This window comes from Sabethes cyaneus, chromosome 3, assembly GCF_943734655.1.
Source record: "Sabethes cyaneus chromosome 3, idSabCyanKW18_F2, whole genome shotgun sequence".
Classification (NCBI taxonomy): domain Eukaryota; kingdom Metazoa; phylum Arthropoda; class Insecta; order Diptera; family Culicidae; genus Sabethes; species Sabethes cyaneus.
In genome coordinates, this window is record NC_071355.1 from 134,123,669 (window position 1) to 134,144,882 (window position 21,214).

Consider the following 21,214-nt stretch of genomic DNA (forward strand, 5'->3'; position numbering starts at 1 on the left):
ACAAATCTACAGCTGGGAGCATTGCAGTTTAGTGTTTCGTATTCTGATTTTTTTGTTGTACGGATAAATTGTTACAGTCATATGGGCGTCACTCCCCCCTTCTCGTCAGCAACCTCCGGTCATCAGCTCCTCCTTTTGTCCTACCGTTACTTATGGGAGAACCGCTTTTCGAGGGGTGTAATTCGTATTAGCAGACACAGTCTGCGAATAAATCAATCAGTGCTTGAAGAGTATTGCAATCATTGCGAGTTTCGATACACTGAAAGATCACTGATGAATAATAAAAACAGTAAGGTTCCCAGTATGCTACCTTGAGGGACTCGGGAATTGTTACTGAACCAGCCAGATTAAGATGCACCCAGCTTAACAGTAATTTTTCGATTGCGTAAGTAGGATTCAAACCATGCTACCATTGCAGCAGAAGCTCCGAGTTTATCACATTTTGCACAAAGTAACCCATGGTCGACACGATCAAATGCAGCTTTTAGGTCAGTATAGATAGCATCATATCATGCAGGCAAAATGAGGTAAATTCCATTAAATTTGTAGTTACAAACCTGCCAGGGAAGGATCTGTGTTGTGCAGTAGAGATATAGTTTTTTACGGTGAACATAAAATGATTGTAAATAATAGCTTCAAATACTTTCGAGCAAGCGCAAAAACAGGAAATCCCACGATATTGTTCAACATTACGTTTGTCGCATGTCCTACGTACATAATCTCTATGGAGCATTCTATTTAGTGTTTTATACGCACTGCTTGCAGTGATGAGACGATATCGAGTATCAGGATTCCTATGTTTTTGGTAGGCACGAAGTGCTGATTTCCGAGAACGGTTGAGTCGAGTAAGTAGTCGATTTCCCCAGATAGGCTTAGGACGCGGACGAACTCTGGGGACCTATTGAAGAATTAACTCTTGAATTTTGACGGTAAATTCTGAAACGGCTTCATTTGCGTCACTGGACGCACGGATAGAGGTCCAATAGAATTCTCCCAAAGCTGAATTGATTGCATCATAGTTGCCACGCCAAAGGTCGAAACTGTTAGAATCGAATTCATCAATGAAATGAGCTTTGATTGGCCTGTTGAATGTTGAATGTTGAATGTATCAACGGTGGATGATGTATGTCGACGTTACGATATTATGCCACGGTAATTGGAGATAATCCACTTTTCTCCCTTCTTGAGTACTGGAACATGATCGAGCTCTTCCAACGGTCCGGAAATGATTGACTTACTGAACTGTTGCAGATGAAACGCAATGGTTTGCAGAGAGTTCCCGCACAACTTCTCAAAACAAGCGTAGGGATTCCATCAGGCCCTGCAGCAGCGGACGGTTTAATTCCTCTGATAGCAGCATCAATATCCATGCTGGAGAACTAACCCACATGGAAATCCAGCACATCAGTAGGCGTATTTGCAAAATACGCGCTCTCAACTTGTTGGTTGCTGAACACGCTCGAAAACTGCTTTGCTGAGTCTGCATGCTCTTCACCAGGAAACATAATGAACGGGAGACCACTTTCTTTGCGTTTGTCGTAAACCAACGCCCAGAAAAGTTTTGGGTTATTTTTGAGATTTGTTTGTGTACGTCAACCACACCGAGCATATAGTGCACGGTTATAACTTTTATATCTAGTGCTCGCTGTCGCGAATACTCTTTGAGCAAAGGCATTTCGATTTCTGGAATATCTCCGGAGCATGGCGGCTCTTTCGCGTTTTAATTTTCTAAGTGTACCGTTTGACCAGCGAGACTTCCGTCGTGGTCGGGGAGGCGAAACGTAAATTCGAAACAGTTGGGTGACAGTTGATATCAGGAGTTCCACAGATTCGTTGACATTCGCCGCTTCATACAATGGGGACCAATCAACAGCTGAGATAGCTTCGATAAGAGAATCGAAATCAGCCAGTTTAAAATCGAATTCTGTGTCGTCGTCTAAATCTTCGAAATGAATCGGAGCGGCACACGAGAGAGCAGCATAGAGAGGAGGTTGCTGCGGATCGATACGGGTTAATGGCTCAACGGATTTCGAAAGCTCACAACACGTTGCAGCCTCTTCACCGACGAAAAGAAGATCCAGTGTTCTACCATTCACATTTTTAACCGCATTCAGTTGCTTGTAATTCAGTAGAGAAAGTCCGTCTAGGAGGGCTACGCTGGAAGTTGAGAACGTTGATTTAAGCAGATCTGGGAACACTATGTTGGCGGCACCCGAGTCGGACCATGTCAAACCGGGTTGATTAAAGTCGCCAAACAAGGAGTTTACAACAGCGTCAACTGAGTCAATAAGCCTTCCAATTACGTCTACTTCACTTGCGGGATCAGGTGGGGCGTGTGCTACACCAATATGTATTGTTCTTCCATTCCCATCTACGTTTATCCACAACTGCTCGATATCTTCATCAACTCGAACTGTAGAGCGTGAAAAGATTTGCCGATTATAGACCGCAATCAAAACCCCGCCACCTCTTAATTTTCCAGAGTGTATGGGGTCACGATCTGTACGAAAAACAGTGTGCTCTTGACGGAAAAGCTGAGCTGATTGAATCTCATTATTCAGCCAAGTTCCCGTTAGGTTAGAACGAGAATTTCTTATTCAGCGTCCGATGCAGCAACATAACAATCTTCCGCTTTGGTTCGCACATCTCTAGTGTTTTGGTAATAGAAGCCAATTGTAGTGCTTTGCAAAAGTCGGGAGCAAGCAGGGACTGCTGATGGCGTCTTAGAGAGCAAAGCTGGCTCAGTCGATATTCATTCAATGGGGGTGCAGTACATTGCGTAGCTTCGGCGAAACATATACCATTGTGCAATTTACCTGAACAAACAGAGCAGTGCTCCATCGAAGAACCGGCGGGAAGATCCATTGATTGCTACACGAAGTAGTCAATCTTTTGTCAAGCATTCCTCGTGCCCTTTTTGAAGAGCACTCCCTGCTCCAAGCTAAATGGTCAATGTCCACAATTTCGTCAAGGGTTGACTACCGCCGCTTGTTGGCTCGATCACAGTTGGCACATTTTTCAAAATCTGCTTTACAGTCACTGGGTTTGTGATCACCGATACATTTTGGGCAACAGACGAGTTTTTCGCAGATGATCTCGCATCAAATATGGAAAGTAGGCGTGGTAGCAAACTATTTTCGATTCACTGAGAGAAATCTTTCTCAAATCGAGAAAAAGCTACATCGTTTTTTAGTACTACTGTGCTGAGCGCATCTATTCGCTCCATCAGGTCAGAGCATGGATATGGATTTTGTCGATGCAAGGCATCTGTTTTCGGCAGTCAAAGCACACATACTTCAGCGCGACATTGTCTCGTAAAGCGGCAACAATCGAAGTTTTCAGCTCCGTGCATTTCGTATGAAGAGTTTGTCCGGAAACACCGAAGCAGTACACTCTATCGGCTTCTTCTTTGATTTTATGGGAACACGCGCTACAAGTCACCGATGTCATTGTGGCGCCGCGCAGTCCCGACTAACCCGGGCTAAGTAGGTTTTGTGTCTGTTTCTTATTGTCGGAGCACACTAATTTCAACGGGAAAACGATACCGTTCTTCAGCGTTGTTATCGAGTTGCTAAATTTATGAACGCGATGTTTCCGGTAAGCCCGGCTATTATTTTAGAAGCTGCCGGTGTGGTACGGAGTAATGACAGAGAGCTACGAAATTGGGTTTAACAACGCGACGTTACAGATAATCTATATTCATCTTTCCGCACAGAAGCACGGATTCGAGTGAAAAATGTGTAAATTTGACTTGTTTAGTGTAGCAGACATAACACAACGAATTCAGTCTTAACTTTTCAACATATCTTAAGTAACAATGAGGAATTTTTTTCATCTCTCCTCTCTTTTGATTATCATGGCATGAACATGTGCAAATGAGTGAACATGTCCAAATATATAACCTCTATTTACTAACACCTTTCCCTACCTCCACGTGGTGCCGGATGGGGTACGGCAGTCAAAGTTGTGCACCTTGTGGTTCGCAACCTTGGTTGTCGTACGCAGACTGGGAAGGAGAACACTCGCCGTGTGGTTTCCGGCTACCTAATCATGCAATTCTGTGTCGGTTTTTCGGAGGGCGTGGCTGCGGAGTGTCGGCACTGCGAGGGAGAGTAATTTTCTCTGCAGGATTAGCATAGAGAAAGAGACCCTCAATCGGTCTGTTTACACATTTTGCAGTTGTGCCCTTTGGTGGTTGGTGCCGAATTGTACCGAAAAATTGAGCCACGGGACCTGACCCTGCAGTAAGAGTCGGCGAATCAGGAGCCCTTAAGTCAAGCTGTAACTCCTTGCCGATGACCCGATGACTGAATGGCTGGAGGGGTGAAAACATGCCTGTCGCAAACGGAGTGCTTTGGACATCTTACCCCTACTGTGCCATGCGGGGCTCTGGTACAGTCGATATTTATTGTCCCTTGCGTCTCGTGGGAACAACATAGGAGTCCTATCCAACTTCCCTTATAGAGTTTACGCCAAGTACGTTCTGGCCAACATTATTGGCTTCACTTACAATTTTATGTCTGATCTATGTAGGAGATACTTTGTGCATATACTCCTCTAGTCAAATAGTTAGAGTTGCACAAATAAATCTTCAACACTAACGGGCAGCAAATTTGTATTTATGCGAAAATCTTTTTATTGGCTCTGTCACCATCGCATTGGTTCAGGAGCCATATTTTCGCACGGGGTACTTTCAATCGACGGATATTGGAAACCAAAACTTTGCTGTTTTCAGGTATTGCTGGTATGACAAATCCTCGTTCGCATGCATATTGTTGCATAGGTCAACAAGTGCATGCCTCATCCCTGAGTTAACTACTCGAGATATTTGTGCAGTCACAGTAGAACTCGTCGTGGATGATGTCCATAGGCGCTATGTCTACTGTTCTGCATACTTACCACATGACGAACCGTCTCTCAGCGACGATTTCAGAAATGTGGTGAGATACTGCTAATCAAATGGGCTTTCGCTCATTGTAGGCAGTCATGTCAAAGCCCATCACATCATTTGGGGTAGCTCGGATATCAATCTGAAAGACTCTGATTTGATGGAATATTTGAGTAGTACCAACCTTGGAATTCTCAACATTGAGAATTGTTCAACTTTCATATGAGCTGGTAGAGAGGAAGTGTTAAATTTAACACCCTGCTCTAACAGGATCAGTCATGAGTTGGCACAATGGCACGTTTCAAATGAGACACCAATATCTAGTTATTGCTTTATATATTTTGATCATTTGGGTGTCTCCTTGAACGCTGCAACATTTCGCAATCCGAGATTTTCCGACTGGGAACTCTTTGAGGGGGAACTGGCGACGAAATTTCAACGATTCGAACCAACGATTGAGTCATCAATCGAGTTAGATGTGGCTGTAGATGTCACAATATCTTTAATTGCGGAAGCTTTTGAAGTAGCTTGCCCACTAAAAATTACTAAAACGACTAGAGGTACACCATGGTGGAACTCTCATCTCGCTGAACTAAGAAAACGATACAGGAGAGCTTGGAATAGACGACGTAGGGATGGCGTGGAGCCTTTCAAGCAGGCCCGGAGAGTCTCAAAGGCTCTACGATCTTCAGCAAGCACGAGCTGAACCGGGTTCTGCGGCAACGTTTCAAGTTTCGGCGTGGCAAATCGACTTAATAAAATACTATCAATATCGAAAGATTATCAGGTAAATAACATGCGAAGTTTGAACGGCGAATACTGTTCGAATGACAATGAAATCCTGGAATGTCTCTTTTATAGTCACTTTCCAGGCTGTGTGGAACCTGAAGCTCGAAACGATCCAGAAATCATTTTAGGTGGCTTAGACTCGTGGTCTTTCCCTCGGAGACTTGTCACAACTGAAGCGATTGAGTGGGCCGTGAACAGCTTCTCTCCATACAAATATCCTGAAACAGATGGAATATACCCTATTCTACTGCAGAAAGGGTTCAAATACTTCAAACACATTCTGAAAAGAATATTTGTCTGTAATATTGCTATTGGGTACATTCCAACTCAATGGGGTGAAATAACCATAAAGTTTATTCCTAAAGGTGGACGCGTGACATACGAGCAAGCAAAAAGTTTTAGACCAATCAGTCTAACGTCTTTTTTGCTTAAATCACTTGAGCGGATTGTTGATCATCACATCCGCGAAACAAACTTAGTTGAAATTCCTCTACATTCAGCACAACATGCTTATCAAAGTGGTAAGTCTACAACCACTTTATTAAGTGATGTGGTGAATTAAATTGAGGTTGCTTTTTTACGAAAGGAATCTTGCTTAGGAACTTTTTTGGACATTGAAGGCGCGTTTGATAATGTATCTTTCGCTTCCAGCCTCCAGCCTCCAGCAGCCTCCAAGCTCGTTATCATAATGTGCCTCCAATAATCATAAAGTGGATAGAACAAATACTTAGTAACCGATTGCTTTTTTTGTCGTCGGCAAGCAAATATTTGGAAGCAAAGTGTCTATGGACGTCCACAAGGTGGCGTTCTCTCGCCTCATATATGGAACCTTGTGGCGGATGGCCTACTGAGGAAAACCAGTGGTCTATGATATCCGTCATTCGGTTTTGCGAATGATTATCTCATCCTTGTGGTTGGAAAGTGCATCAGACACATTCCAGCGTTACGAGACACCATGAGCAACCATTTTTTCGTAGCAAAATTGTTCATATTTTACCAACAGCCTGACGAAAATCTTTCAAAATAGGTGTTTTGAGCTGCTATTTAGTAGTACTTTCTCAATACGAGGGCGAAATATTTATTATAATAAGCATCATTGAATAGTGGCGGAATACTTTTCGTTACGGGACACCATCGCAGAAAATGCGTATTCTGAACATGATTCAAACATTTGCAAAACTCTGCTCTGTTTCAAGTTTTTCAAAGTCGACATGTTCCAAAAATTTTTAGCTGAAGGCAGCCTGAAACTCAAAATGTAAAGGTATATTCAGGTTTTGTGTTTAGTTTTTAAGATATAATAAAAATCATTTCGTTACGGGACACCATGCGCTGTTGGGCAAACGGTATTCTGCAAATGGTGTCCCGTAACGAAAAAAGTAAACTGCATTATATGGTTTATTTTCTCTAGATTTCTGTTCAGGCCGTCATATTTTCTGTATCTGGTCTATATTCACTATATTTTGTAACAATAGTGTACTGATTTGGTGTGTTATAGTCTGGTAATAAGACATACGTAACGAAGTATATGTAAGGTAAAGTTTACTTTCAGGTAAACAGAAATACCCATGGGAGAACTATACTGAAGTATCATAATGAAATGCTTGCCTAATCTTAGGGTTTGGACACATTAGTAATTAAAATGTAGGGGCTGTGCATTAATTATGTAACGAGTTTTCCCCATTGTTGACTAATCGCCCCCTCCCCCTATGTAAGATTTTGCATGATTTTGGCCAAAATAACAAAATTCAAAAATTTTATTTGAAAAAATTTAAAACGGTAAATAAGGTTCGTCTTGATGCGAAAGGTATGCTTTATTTGCGCTGCACGCCAAAATAGTATTAAATAGCAAATATTCGAAAAATTAGGTATTTTGTTTTACTTCAGACGTATCAGTTAACGTATCATAACGCATAAATTTAAAAGTTTTTAAGCAACTCTACTATTTCATGCAACATTAACAACTCATGTTGCGAACTATAACGATAACATAAGTTGCTATAAAAGACTAAGTTTGCCTATTCTTTAAAATAACTTTGTTGATAACTTGCAAATTATTATACAGTCATAAAACAGTTATATAAAATATAAAAAAAACTATAACAGTTGAAAAGGGTCATGAAAACTTTCAAAAAAGAAACGCTATAAAAAGTAGCAAAAAATGATGCCGTTCGAAGTACGACACTTACTATGCATCTTGCAAGCTAAAAATTGTTTTCTGGGCTAGGCTTTCTTGCTAGTGTGCTTAGCGAAGCCACTATAATTGCTAAAAAAGCTGACTAAACAACTTTCAGAAACGGAATTCCAAATTTTTAGACTATTCAAGTATTTTAATGATAAAGTATTGAAGTAAGTCGAAATCGGCGTTAGGTATAAATATCTTTAAGGCTTAACCCTTCTTCTTTATCGAGAGACTTTCTTTCTTTTTTTTTTGTTTTCGGGTACAGTGGGTTGTTAGCCTCAGGTCCCTATCTCACTGACGTGGCTGCCACCTTAAGGTGGGAGGAAGCCACTCTGTCCCCTTCACTGTTAGCCTACAGCAACCGAGATTGCGTACCCCAGCCGGCAACACGTGGACGTAGGATTAGAAGTTAGTAAACAGAGGTTATGGAATGCACATGTTCACCCTTTGCCTGGAGCCACCCTTTGTCGAGCAGCTAGTTATTAGAGTACAAAACAATTAGGTTGATTTGTCTATTTTGGATAGGCTTTACGCGTACTTTATTTTGGTCACTTCTATTTGATTTTGCCGTAAATGTCCAAAATAACGTACGCGCAACGTCTGCCCAAAATAGATAAATCACTCTACGGGGCTTGTTCAACGATCCTACTGACTTTGGCAGCACCATCCAGTCGAGATTCGAACATACGACGACTGGTATCATACCTTGTCAGCCATTACTCATCAGGCATTACACCTTTTTTTGCGGTGTCCACCTTTCATATAATGTGTCCGTTTTTCTGTACAATGTCTAAAAAATATGATTACTAGGTAATTTTTTTGATGTCAAAGCATAAGTTTTGAACAAAATTTAGTAGTACATGGCTATATCAAACAAAGATACTTGTGTAGATATTGAATTTTAATCTTGAGGTGCCCGTCTTTACCGCACATTCTTTAATATTACAATATATTATTATATTGTAATAATATTCATACATACTTATAATAAATACATATTTACTTGCATTTGGTCATCAAAATAATAGATTTGTTATCGTCGATAAATATTAGTTGAAATATGATGTGATAAGTGCTTTTTCATTCAATTACTTTTTGCGTTAAACAAAACGTTACGGGACACCATTTTGAAGCACCTATTTTATTTTACATAGAAATGCTTATCAAAAGTCAAGCACAGCGCGATTTTGATTGTACATATATGATTAAAGAAAATCCATAGTTTCAAAAAATTCGGAATTATAATCTCTGGTATATGGAAATAAATGCAAAATTTTCGTTACGGGACACCATTATAAAAGTATCTGTTTTTAAAGGCCGCTTATCTGGAAAATGCTTTCATTTTTTAAAAAACTCTGTATGAACAAAATGTTACCCTAGTAATGAAACATGTTTTGACGATATACAGTTTTAAATTATTTTGGCTTAAAACTATTGACAGAGAATTAATTGCAGCCTTGCCTAAATGATGAAAAAATCTATATTGTTAACCTCCCACTTGTAAGGTGCATTTTAGCATGAATTGTCAATAAAGAATATGACAATTCAGGATTTTTGTAAGCTTTATAGTATGTTTGAACATACTACATACAAATATTTTTAATATTACTACTTTCAAAATTTGCTCTCATGGGATAGATGCGCTTGGAATGTGTCATCAGCACATTGTTTGACTTAATGCAACAGGCACTACGCGTCGTGGAAACGTGGTGCCGAGAAACTGCACTTTCGGTAAACCCGAGCAAAACATCTATCGTCTTATTTTCAAGACGTAGGAATATCAATGGAGCTAGCGCTTTGCACTTTTATGATTTGGATCTTAATATTGTGAACGAGGTGAAGTACGTGGGTTTGATTCTCAACTCCAAGCTTGACTGGTCCACAAATATTGATTTTCGAATTAAAAACCTGATTTAATCCACCTAGTGGTGAAAGGAACCTTTGTTATACGATCTTAATTGCAATTTGAGATAGAAATCGACACGTTTGGTTTACATGAAATTTTTGGAAATTGAAAAAGTTTACAAAATTTGAACCAAATAGAAACACTTATAAATTTTGATTCTTTATTCTTTGATTCTTTAACATATACATCGCGTAGTAAAGGTCTAGTTTATAAGTTTTTGAAGTATGCATAATTTCTTGTAATGCCATTGTATTTGATTCACAACAATAAAGTTTTCTTGAATAAATTTCATCAATTTTTATTAACTTTCGGTTACTCACGCTGTTGTATTTTGTGCAACATGTGTAGGTTTTTGAATGCCATATTGTTATAAAGTTACAAATCGTATATTACGTATACAGTCACCCCAGTATTACGGGCCACCCAGTATTATGGGCCAGTCTATATTTTATACATTAGTTAGTTTTATACATAGAAAACTAATATTTAACCATCGAGTATGAGTTTAATAGGCAGAAGCAACATTCCGCTGCATGCTTGACAGCAAGAAACTTAGTTCCAATGCGCTAATTTTCCTAGTTTTCCGATAATTGTCTGTAGGCTCCAATCGACCGTCGATTTGTTGTTATTTTTGCGGTTGTTATAAAAAGTCGGTAGTGAATTATAAGCTGAATAGCGGCGTACATCACGCAAAATGGATGGGAATCGAGGGAATATGTATGTATTCATTGAATTACGGTGAAACCAACTAGAAAAATTCACTGATGAACAAAGTTTCTCCAATGCATCCGGTTGCGGGCCAACGCTCTCCAATTCTTCGGACACCGTGTACTCTCCGCCAGATCTCGCTCCACCTAGTCTGACTATCTTGCTCACTGCGGCCCTGGTCATCTTATTCCTACCGGTTTTGAAGAAAATACCGTCTTTACAGAATAGTTGTCCGGCATTCTTGCAACTTGCCCTGCCTATCGTATCCGTTTAGCTTGTCGCTTTTTGTATACTTGGTATGCCATAGAGACCATCACGTTGATGAAGCCCTCTGTGTCATTCGAATGAACTTGGACAATCCATTCGAAATCTGAACACAGAATTTAGTACCAACCATCATAGATTGAATCAGTTTGATGAGCTTCCTGAAGAAGAAGCTAAAATTGAATCTAAATCACCCAGACAGTTGCTGAGTTCAGTACAAGATACAACAAGATCCCTGTATTGCGAGAATTACACACACACACACAAACACACACACACACACACACACACACACACACACACACACACACACACACACACACACACACACACACACACACACACACACACACACACACACACACACACACACACACACACACACACACACACACACACACACACACACACACACACACACACACACACACACACACACACACACACACACACACACACACACACACACACACACACACACACACACACACACACACACACACACACACACACACACACACACACACACACACACACACACACACACACACACACACACACACACACACACACACACACACACACACACACACACACACACACACACACACACACACACACACACACACACACACACACACACACACACACACACACACACACACACACACACACACACACACACACACACACACACACACACACACACACACACACACACACACACACACACACACACACACACACACACACACACACACACACACACACACACACACACACACACACACACACACACACACACACACACACAAGATTGCCTACAGGACACCAATTTATGAAATATTTATAACCAATTAAGTTAAAAATAAACTGTAAATTATTTAAATCTGTGTTTCTACCAATAATTTTATAGCATCATCATGCTTAACTGGCCCATAGTACTGGGATAACTGTATACTAACGTTTATTCTTCAGTAAACTTGTTATGAGTAAAATGTCAGAATTATTCATTGCATTAATGCTTTAAATTGTTAGGAAACAAGATTAGCATAAACCGACGTTACAGAAACGAAGCAAGTAGCATGTGAGGTGTGCCGTAATTGGCCCCAACTGGAATTTTCTCTCGTTTCTTCATATGGAAAAATGGTGTCTGTATGCAGCAAAACTACCAGCAAATGTAAAACGTTTAAGATGTATCCGTTTGTTGGTAGTCGATTAATTCGGGGTCAAAATCAAGGTATTTTTTATAATCAAAGTTCTACAGTTCCTAAACAAGCAAACATAGAGGTATACTAAATTCAGCAAAGTTGTGTATTTTTATTATTTGTACAACTTTGTAATACATGAAAAAATCAAACAATAATTACAAAAAGAGTTAGAATAGAAAAACTGACTTTACAAGATTTTTCTATCTTCACTGAAGAGATAGGTTACTGTCTTCAGCAAAATGTCTTGCAATAATATGCTCTAAAAGTTTGCAGAACACATCAATGTGTTATATTGAAACTGAAGGAAAATATTTTTTTTTATTTCACTTTTAGGGGGATTAATCAAAATTCAAATTTTACCAGACGATAGAGCTTTCAATTTTAAGAAACTCTTCCAAAGGTTTAATAAACTTAAAACCAAGTATTCTAAGTCAAAACTCTCGTGCGCACGTTTTCTTTGGTTTTGGGCTATTGTCTCCCGCGAGCAACCGTGTTATAAAAGTTGGCGCGAGTGTTCGAGGGTTAATATCTTTTGACCGGTAAAACCAACTCTTATGCAATTTTGCATATAAACTCGTTGTATGAAAACCTCTCGTTTGATATTAAAATAATTGAAATTAGGTAAATTATCTTGGTTAAAATCATTATAAATTATTGTTAATTTTGATGTGGTGTATTCGATTTTTTGATGTGGTGTATTCGATTGCTCATAAGTTTCAAATTGAACGTCTAATCAAAAAACCATTCAATAGTGATCTATCCGGCTATATTATCTGCCAAATGAAACTAATAGCGCGTAAATCGGTTTGGCCATCTCTGAGAAACAGGCGTTCATTTGTACCTAGTCAAAACAGGGTTTTCAAGGCTAACTTTTAAACTGTTTGTCAGTTTTCAATAAAACTTAGCAAAACATTTAGTAATAGTAAGAGCTTTCGTTTGGTACTAAGATCGTTAAAATTGGTTGCGTGGTTCCGGAGAAAACCGTGTCATGCAGTTTTCACATTTTTGCTTATAACTTTCAAACGAAAAGTCAGACCATGAAACAATTTAATAGTGATATACTGGGTAATAATACCTTTCAAACAATAGTAACAGCTTAAAACCTACACATGTTGCACAAAATACAACAGCGTGAGTAACCGAAAGTTAATAAAAATTGATGAAATTTATTCAAGAAAACTTTATTGTTGTGAATCAAATAGAATGGCATTACAGGAAATTATGCATAGTTCAAAAACTTATAAACTAGACCTTTACTACGCAATGCGTATGTTAAAGAATAATATTTCATCTTGCAACTCACTTTTACTTGGACTTACCCTCATTAGTAACAACTTACTCAGCAATTTCATGAGAAAAGGAACTATCAATATTTATAAGTGCTTCTATTTGGTTCAAATTTTGTAAACTTATTCAATTTCCAAAAATTTCATGTAAACCAAACGTGTCGATTTCTATCTCAAATAGCAAGTAAGATCGTATAACAAAGGTTCCTTTCACCACTAGGTGGATTAAATCAGGTTTTTTTGGGATTTTCACACGTGGGCTTTGTAAGAAAGGTATATTTTATATCTTAGTTTTCGTAATTATTAGCTTTACAAGAAAATTTTCGAATATCCAGGTTAACTTCATGGTGAGTGTCGTTTCGTATGGCAATTTAGCATCGTTTACTTTCGTGCCTCGCTCCCCAGTAAACCATTTGGTTTGTATATATCGATTGCAACTGAGGTATACGAAATCATATCTGAACGAAAAAGTTATATTTCACGCCATATAAGAACATATATGTACCAAAGTGGAGGCGATATACGTGCGAAAATTTTGACAACTATTTGTAATTCTATTTTGCGCAGTTTTTATAACACGCAACTAAATACTCCTGAATATATGATTAAGATATAATCAAATATTGCAATTGTCTATCCTGCTTTATAATTCACAGTCATGAATTGTATATGAAGACACGCACGACTGCAAAACAACTTATTATTCACTTCGATTTGACATACTCTAATCATTATACAATTCCAATGTGAAATTGACATGAAAACGATTTAATGTGAACTTTCTATTACGATTTTGTGTTATCTGGGTCGTTGCATTCTCGGAGACAGCGGTTGCTTTTGAAAGTCATTTTGAATTATCGCTGGGCACACTTAACAATGACGCGTTTATATACCGGGGCTTACATTAAAGCATTATAAACGAGATATTTGATGCATTGGAGTCATGAAATCGGTTACCTAGGAACATGGCGCCCGTAATTTACAATATATGATTATCGAATTTCAAAAACTTGATAGCTTTTGAACAGCTCCCTGATTATCAAGAGTTTTAAGTATGTCTTACAATCGAAAGATGCCAAAAGGCGCAGTCATAATTGCCAAATTGATACATTTGTCTCAAGACGTCTTTCGTGCATAGCAATATCCAATAATCGCTCACGTGCAATCATGGACAGATCGAATAGGTTGATAGCACATTCTTTTCGGTATCAGTAAACTGATTTATCATAGTTTTTTCTTATATAAATATTTTGGATTACCTAAAATTGAAAAGCATAATGAAACCACTCAAAATAACAAAAAAAGACGAAAATGGAAAGCATCTTAAAGTTAATATATAATTATAATATACTTAATTGAAAAGCATAATGAAACTACGCTAAATACCAAAAAAACGAAAATGGAAAGCGTCTTAAAGTTCTGTGTGAAGTGAAGTTAAAAGCTTACGTCTTAAAGTTAATACATAAATATGATACAATACACAATATGATCATCACACACAATAATACACAATCATAATACAATATCATAAAAAAGAGCAAATAATAGTACATGACCAATTTTGTTCCTGTGGACCAGAGCACTCACGTAGAAAATATTTATATTAAATATATCCAAAATCAAGGAGAGCACACAACTATGACTTATAACCCAAAGACAATATATAAGTGCAACGACAGAAGTAATTAAAGAAGATCGCCTAAAAAATCAAATCCTTAAAGTACATAAAAACAATAACATCAATGAATGGGAGGGTCCTACACGGTACTTATTTGAAGCAGTGTGCTTAGGGAGAGTGAAGTGGTCAACTTCCTAAGGTTAACCTTGGCCCGGCAAGCAACACATAATGAGCGGGCCCTTCTCCCCACCTATTGGGGTCATTCTACATTGGGAAGACTTACTTAACGATTGACTCAGGTGATGTAGTTCCTGGAAGGAGATTTTTTAACACCCCTGATACGTGCAAGTGATGTTGCTTGCCGACCGATTCCCTTTTGGCCCTTCATACATGAGCTGGTAAACGTGACCAATCGTTATGTTTGTACAATTCCCCTTGCCAAGATAGGCCCATTGCTATGAACGGTTGTTCTGCTGAAATAGGTGGTAGTTTTCATACATACATACATACATAAGCATTGCCAAAATCAGTCCATTTTTCAATGCATATGTTATTGCTGATGAATTACTGAAATTCAGGCCTCTTTTGGCGCCCCAAAGTGCTAGCCCCTTTGACTGCATCTATCATTCGGTAGCCATTTATCCAGCCATTTTCTAACCAGTTTCCCTTTAATAGGTTGATAATAGGTCTTCTACCATACAAATGAAAAAATCTAACCATCAAAAATACCTCTCTATAATTACAGCTTGAAAATGCCAAATAGTGATGATGGGGTGGTTTCCAACGAGCCGAAAAGACGAGTTAGTATTATCACAGATCCAATAATGGACAGTAGAATGGGGCACGATAATTATGGATTCGAACCTAACTCCAAAAGAAAAATTTCACAGGTTAAGTAAATTACTTTGTTTATGTGCTATATTTCTGATGGATTTAAAATTACAGCAATCACATTATTCCGAGGAAGGACCAGTGAGACGAAAAAGTAATTTACACAATGCAAACCTAGACAGTTCATCAATCAATAGTTACGGTAAAAAATTTATTATCTTGCCTGAAGTTATCGTGTATATTTGTATGCATATGAGATGACAATCTACGCGGTACCAGCGTACCTTTGAATTTCTGTTATGTACAGGGTACAGCAATCCTCCGAATAAGGCGGTGGGTGGTGCTATACGCCCACGACTATTTCTTAGTAGCCGATTAACTAATAAAGTGGACATTGTTAGTATCTGGTTAAATCATCTTTATTCATTAACCAAGAGCTGACATATCGCGTTGAGCGTAGAGCACCACCCATCGTCTTATTAGGGGGAATCCTATATATTATATTCCAACGATGCTGATTATCTGATCAAGTTTTGCTTTCTGCTTCGGACCCGTCGGCATTTTGTCGAGTAACTCGACTGAGTCGATCGCTAGATATTTAGCGATCTCTGTAATGATATCTTCTTTCCCAAAAACAGGAATTACTTAGTTATGATGATTAAAAATAGTCTATCCACCTTTTCGCGCGTTTAATGGCGGCTAGTGGGTACACTTTTCGAAAATGTTTATTTGCTTTGTACATCAGCAATCAAGGATGGAAACGTTAACTTGACGTGAATAAAGTTGCCAAAGGCATGCTAATATTTTCCACCAGCCGCCATTACGCACGCGAAAAGGTGGATAGAAAATGATCACAAGTTTACTAGCACCATGCAGTGAAAAAATCTGAATTAATTTTTATATCATCTCGCATTCACTTGAACAACTTTTTTTAAAGCTAAACTTTTTTCAAATTAGCTTCTTAAATTGCCGGCATCACGAGATTCAGTACAGACAAGAAACTACAGATGTTCTTTAGCGCTGATAGGTTGCAGCTCCTTAATTTTCGGTAACTTGAACCGTCTTAAAGAATTCATCTTTCTAAGCATCACAAGATGTTATTCAACGTAACAGTTTTATTCTCTCGCAAAATGCATTTAGTAAAACTTAACTGATGTTCCCTACTAGTTGCCTCCATACATTGCAGGATTATCGAGACACTTTAGGATACCAAAACTCTATAATCTTCGAAGAAAAATTAAAAATATCTATAATGGATGTCTGTTGTACAATTTATTTATATATTCCACACAGATCAGCGAATAAATGGCGATGCCAGTCGAAGTAAAAAGCCGTCATTCTCAGAAGCTTTCACTAAAATCAATCATGAACAAGACGACGATCACCAAAATGCTCCCCTCGAGCAGTCATGGATCTACGCACTATGTATGCGGTGCAGAGTGGAATACAGTACACCCTCGTGGGAACCGCCTGGATGGCAGAAAGTGTGCCCCTATCCATTATGCCCATCCTACCGTCAATTCGCTAGAATAATATCTATTGTATTTATTGGTAAGTAACAAGTGTAAGTGCATCTGAAACTGAGGTACCAACTCCATAGGCAATATGCGTGGGCTTACTCTTTAAACTCCAAAATGCCATTTTTAAGTAACATAAAGTACATAAACATAGATTCAGATGGATAGTGTCAACGCTTCGCATTAACATATGCATAAAAAATGGACTTTTTTCAGATGGTGATAAAAAAACTTACTTCTTACTTACTTAGGTGGCTTGCCGTCCTAAGACAAAGCCTGTTGAACAAAGTTTCTCCATGCAACTCGGTTGAGGGCTACCGCTCTCCAATTCCTCCGACACCGAGTACTCTCCGCCAGATCTCGCTCCACCTGGTCTAACCATCTTGCTCGCTGCGCTCCTGGTCGTCTTGTTCCTACCGGATTTGAGGCGAACACCATCTTTGCAGGGTAGTTGTCTGGCATTCTTGCAACATGCCCTGCCCATCGAATCCGTCCAGCTTTAGCCACCTTCTGGATACTGGGTTCGCCATAGAGCTGTGCGAGTTCATGGTTTATCCTCCGCCTTCATACTCCGTTCTCCTGTAGGCCGCCGAAGATCGTTCTTAGCACTCGTCGTTCGAAAACTCCGAGCACTCGCAGGTCCTCCTCGAGCATTGTCCATGTTTCATGCCCGTAGAGAACAACCGGTCTAATAAGCATCTTGTACAGGGTGCACTTTGTACGGGGACTTAGTCTGCTCGAACGCAATTGCTTGTGGAGCCTATAGTAAGCACGACTTCCGCTGATAATACGCCTCCGAATCTCACGGTTGGTATCATTGTCCGCCGTTACCAGTGAGCCAAGATAGACAAATTCATCGACTACCTCAAACTCATCACCGTCGATCAATATACTACTGCCCAAGCAGTGTCGTGCGGCCTCGGTTCCGCTGGCCAGCACGTACTTTGTTTTAGACATATTTACCTTTAACCCAATCTTTTCGGCTTCGCGCTTTATTCTGGTGTCATGTTCAGCCACCGCCACAGATGTTCTGCCGATAATATCCATGTCATCGGCAAAGCAGACGAATTGACTAGATTTGTTGAATATCGTGCCCCGCGTGTTGATATCCGCTCGGTTCATAACACCTTGTAGCGCTATGTTGAACAGCAGGCATGAAAGACCATCACCTTGACGAAGCCCTCTGTGTGATTCGAATGAACCTGACAATCCACCCGAAATCCGAACACAGCACTGTGTACCATCCATCGTAGATTTAATCAGTTTGATGAACTTCCTGGGGAAGCTGTTCTCGTACATGATTTTCCATAGCTCTTTCCGGTCGATGGTATCATATGCGGCTTTGAAGTCAACGAATAAATGAAGCGTGGGAACTCTGTATTCACGGTCCTTTTGGAGGATTTGCCGCAGTGTAAATATTTGATCCGTTGTAGACCCACCTTCGACGAAGCCGGCTTGATAAGTTCCCACAAATCTATTCGCAATTGGTGATAGACGGCGGAAAATGATTTGGGACAGCACTTTATAGGCGGCATTGAGAACGATGATCGCTCGATTGTTCTCACAGTCCAACTTGTCGCCCTTTTTTAGATCGGACAGATAACCCCATGTTTCCACTCCTCCGGTAGCTGTTCCGAATCCCAAATTCTAGCAATTAGTCGGTGCAGACAAACGGCCAGCTTTCTGATCCCATTTTAATAATCTCCGCTCCGATAACATCTTTTATAGCTGACTTGTTGTTCTTTAGCTGCATGATGGCCTCCTTAACTTCGCCTATCGTTGGGGCTAGCACCTCTTCCCCGTTTGTTGCACCATCGAAATCGCTTTCCCCGCCGTCATGGTTCTCCGCCTGGGCGCCATTCAGGTGTTCGTCGAAGTGCTGCTTCCACCTATCGGTCACCTCACGATCGTCCGTCAGAATACTGCCAGTCTTATGCCGACACATTTCGGCTCGTGGCACAAAGCCTTTGCGGGATCCGTTCAGTTTCTGGTGGAACTTTCGCGTTTCCTGAGAACGATGCAGCCGCTCTAGCTCTGCATATTCCTGCTCTTCCAGGTAGCGGGTTTTCTCCCGAAAGATTTGGTTTCGCTGCATCTTCTTCTGTTTGTGTCTTTCCACGTTCTAACGTGTGGCACTGTGCATCTTGGCCGCCCGCGCAGCGTTCTCATCATCCATCCATCCATCCTCCTACATTCATCGTCAAATCAATCGATCCGCTGATTCCGGGTCACATGCCCGATGGAGCTCTCCGCTACACTGCTGATGGCTGTTTTGATAGTGTTCCAACAGTCCTCGAAAGGGGCTTCGTCCAGCTCGTCCTCTTCCGGCAGCGCAGCTTCGACTAAGACAGCTAATTGAGTTTGATAAATTTCACACGGAAGGTAATTATATTAGCTTCCTTGCAAAAAAGTTCTACGCCCTTACGAGCGGCCTTCTGGCAGTTAACCGAAACATTCGTCATGGCGGACGAAAACATGCATGCAGGGAAATAAATTAAAGTTTCAAAACATTTTTCTTATTTTTACTTTTTGACAGTACTTAACCTGTCATTTGGGATGACATGTTGCACACATACTGACAAAAATATTTAAAACAAAGCTATATCCGTGTTTCAGATTCAGTCACAAGTAGAACAGAACTGTCGAGCAGTTGTAAATTCGTTCCAAAAAAGAGCTCGGAAAAGTAGAACTGCAACTCAGCATTGCGAATGGCCAGTTTTAGTTCTAGTTATAAATAATGCTAATAATGCCCAGATGTTGTAGATGCCGGAACGGGCGTATCCGGCGCCCACAAAGTGCCGCACGATTTCCGTTTTCGACGAAACGGGGTACCGTTTTTTGAACGTGCACATTTCTGAACGGAGTAGCTTCACTGTTTTTGCCATCACGGCTAGAGTTCGACTGACAGAGTTGTGGGATTTTTTGACGTGGGACTACGTCTTACAGCAAGTTTTGAGATAGGGTGTCATTCCAAAAAATCGAAAAATGCGAGCGTCACGAAAAATGAAAGGTTTTGAGCGCTAATAGCTCAGCGGTTTTCCGATCGATTTTCAATATTCTTACACCAATCGATCGGAAAATCTTCTAAGAATTGACCCAAATGAAGAAAAATATGGATTCTTGATGTTGAACTATTGAAAAATTGAAAATAATGAACCTATGTTTTACCAGAATTCTCGCTTCGTGATTGGTTGGAAGATTCTTTACGATGATCTAAACCTATATCAATTTGATATCTGTGCTTGGGAAGTAAGCCAAAACAAGTGACGAAGTTCCCTCATTTCAACAAGATTTCTTATCACCGCGGTGCAACCTAGACCATTTTGATGTCCTTGCTTGGGAAGTACGCCAGAGAGAGTGACAAAGCCCCATCGTGCCAACGGATTTCTTACGAACGCAATTAAACCTAGTCCAATTTGATGTCTGTGTTAGGGAAGTATGCCAGAAAAAATAACACAAGTTCGTTGTCCCAACAGATTGTAAATTCTTTACTGCGAGACGAATAAACCTAGGCGAATTTGATATCTGTGTTGGAAAAATGTGCTACAACTGTAGTGTTCGGTTACAATACGACTCTGTATGAAAACGCATGCTTGCCGTTTCATTAGAAGTGTAGTGAAAAGATGTGCTGTTGATGAAATAGGATTGAATTGGTAAAATCCCTTCAAAGTGGGGAACCATGGGTAATAAAAACAATCTTTAATTTCAGTAAGGTAGCAGGAAAGCAATAGTTTGTGTTCTTGATTTTGTTAAGTGGTTTTCAAATGCACAATCTTTTGAGAATTGAACGTATGCAATGTTACTACTTTGATAAATGTTACGTACAACGCATGTAGCATGTATATATGTTGCATATAGCATGTATACACGAAGAATCGAATGATTACAAGCATGAATACATGCTACTATCACTACAAAGAGACTTACGTAGTCCTGCGTTACCTATATATGCGGTCGTGTCTTGTACACAACCCCTCTGATTTTTTTGCAAATAAACTAATATCATTACCTTCCTTG

At 39.8% G+C, this 21,214-nt stretch overlaps 1 protein-coding gene across 2 annotated transcripts in view; it reads left to right on the forward strand.

Moving 5' to 3' along the window:
- The window catches only part of LOC128739166 (sodium/hydrogen exchanger 9B2), a 232,948-nt gene that overhangs the window by 112,254 nt on the left and 99,480 nt on the right, over positions 1–21,214 (forward strand). For both annotated transcript variants that reach the window (XM_053834593.1, XM_053834592.1), the window contains exons 2-4: positions 15,595–15,739; positions 15,795–15,882; positions 16,974–17,231. In XM_053834593.1, coding sequence (XP_053690568.1) covers positions 15,602–15,739; positions 15,795–15,882; positions 16,974–17,231 — 484 coding nt within the window. In that variant the 5' untranslated portion in view covers positions 15,595–15,601. The remainder of the gene's footprint in view (positions 1–15,594; positions 15,740–15,794; positions 15,883–16,973; positions 17,232–21,214) is intronic.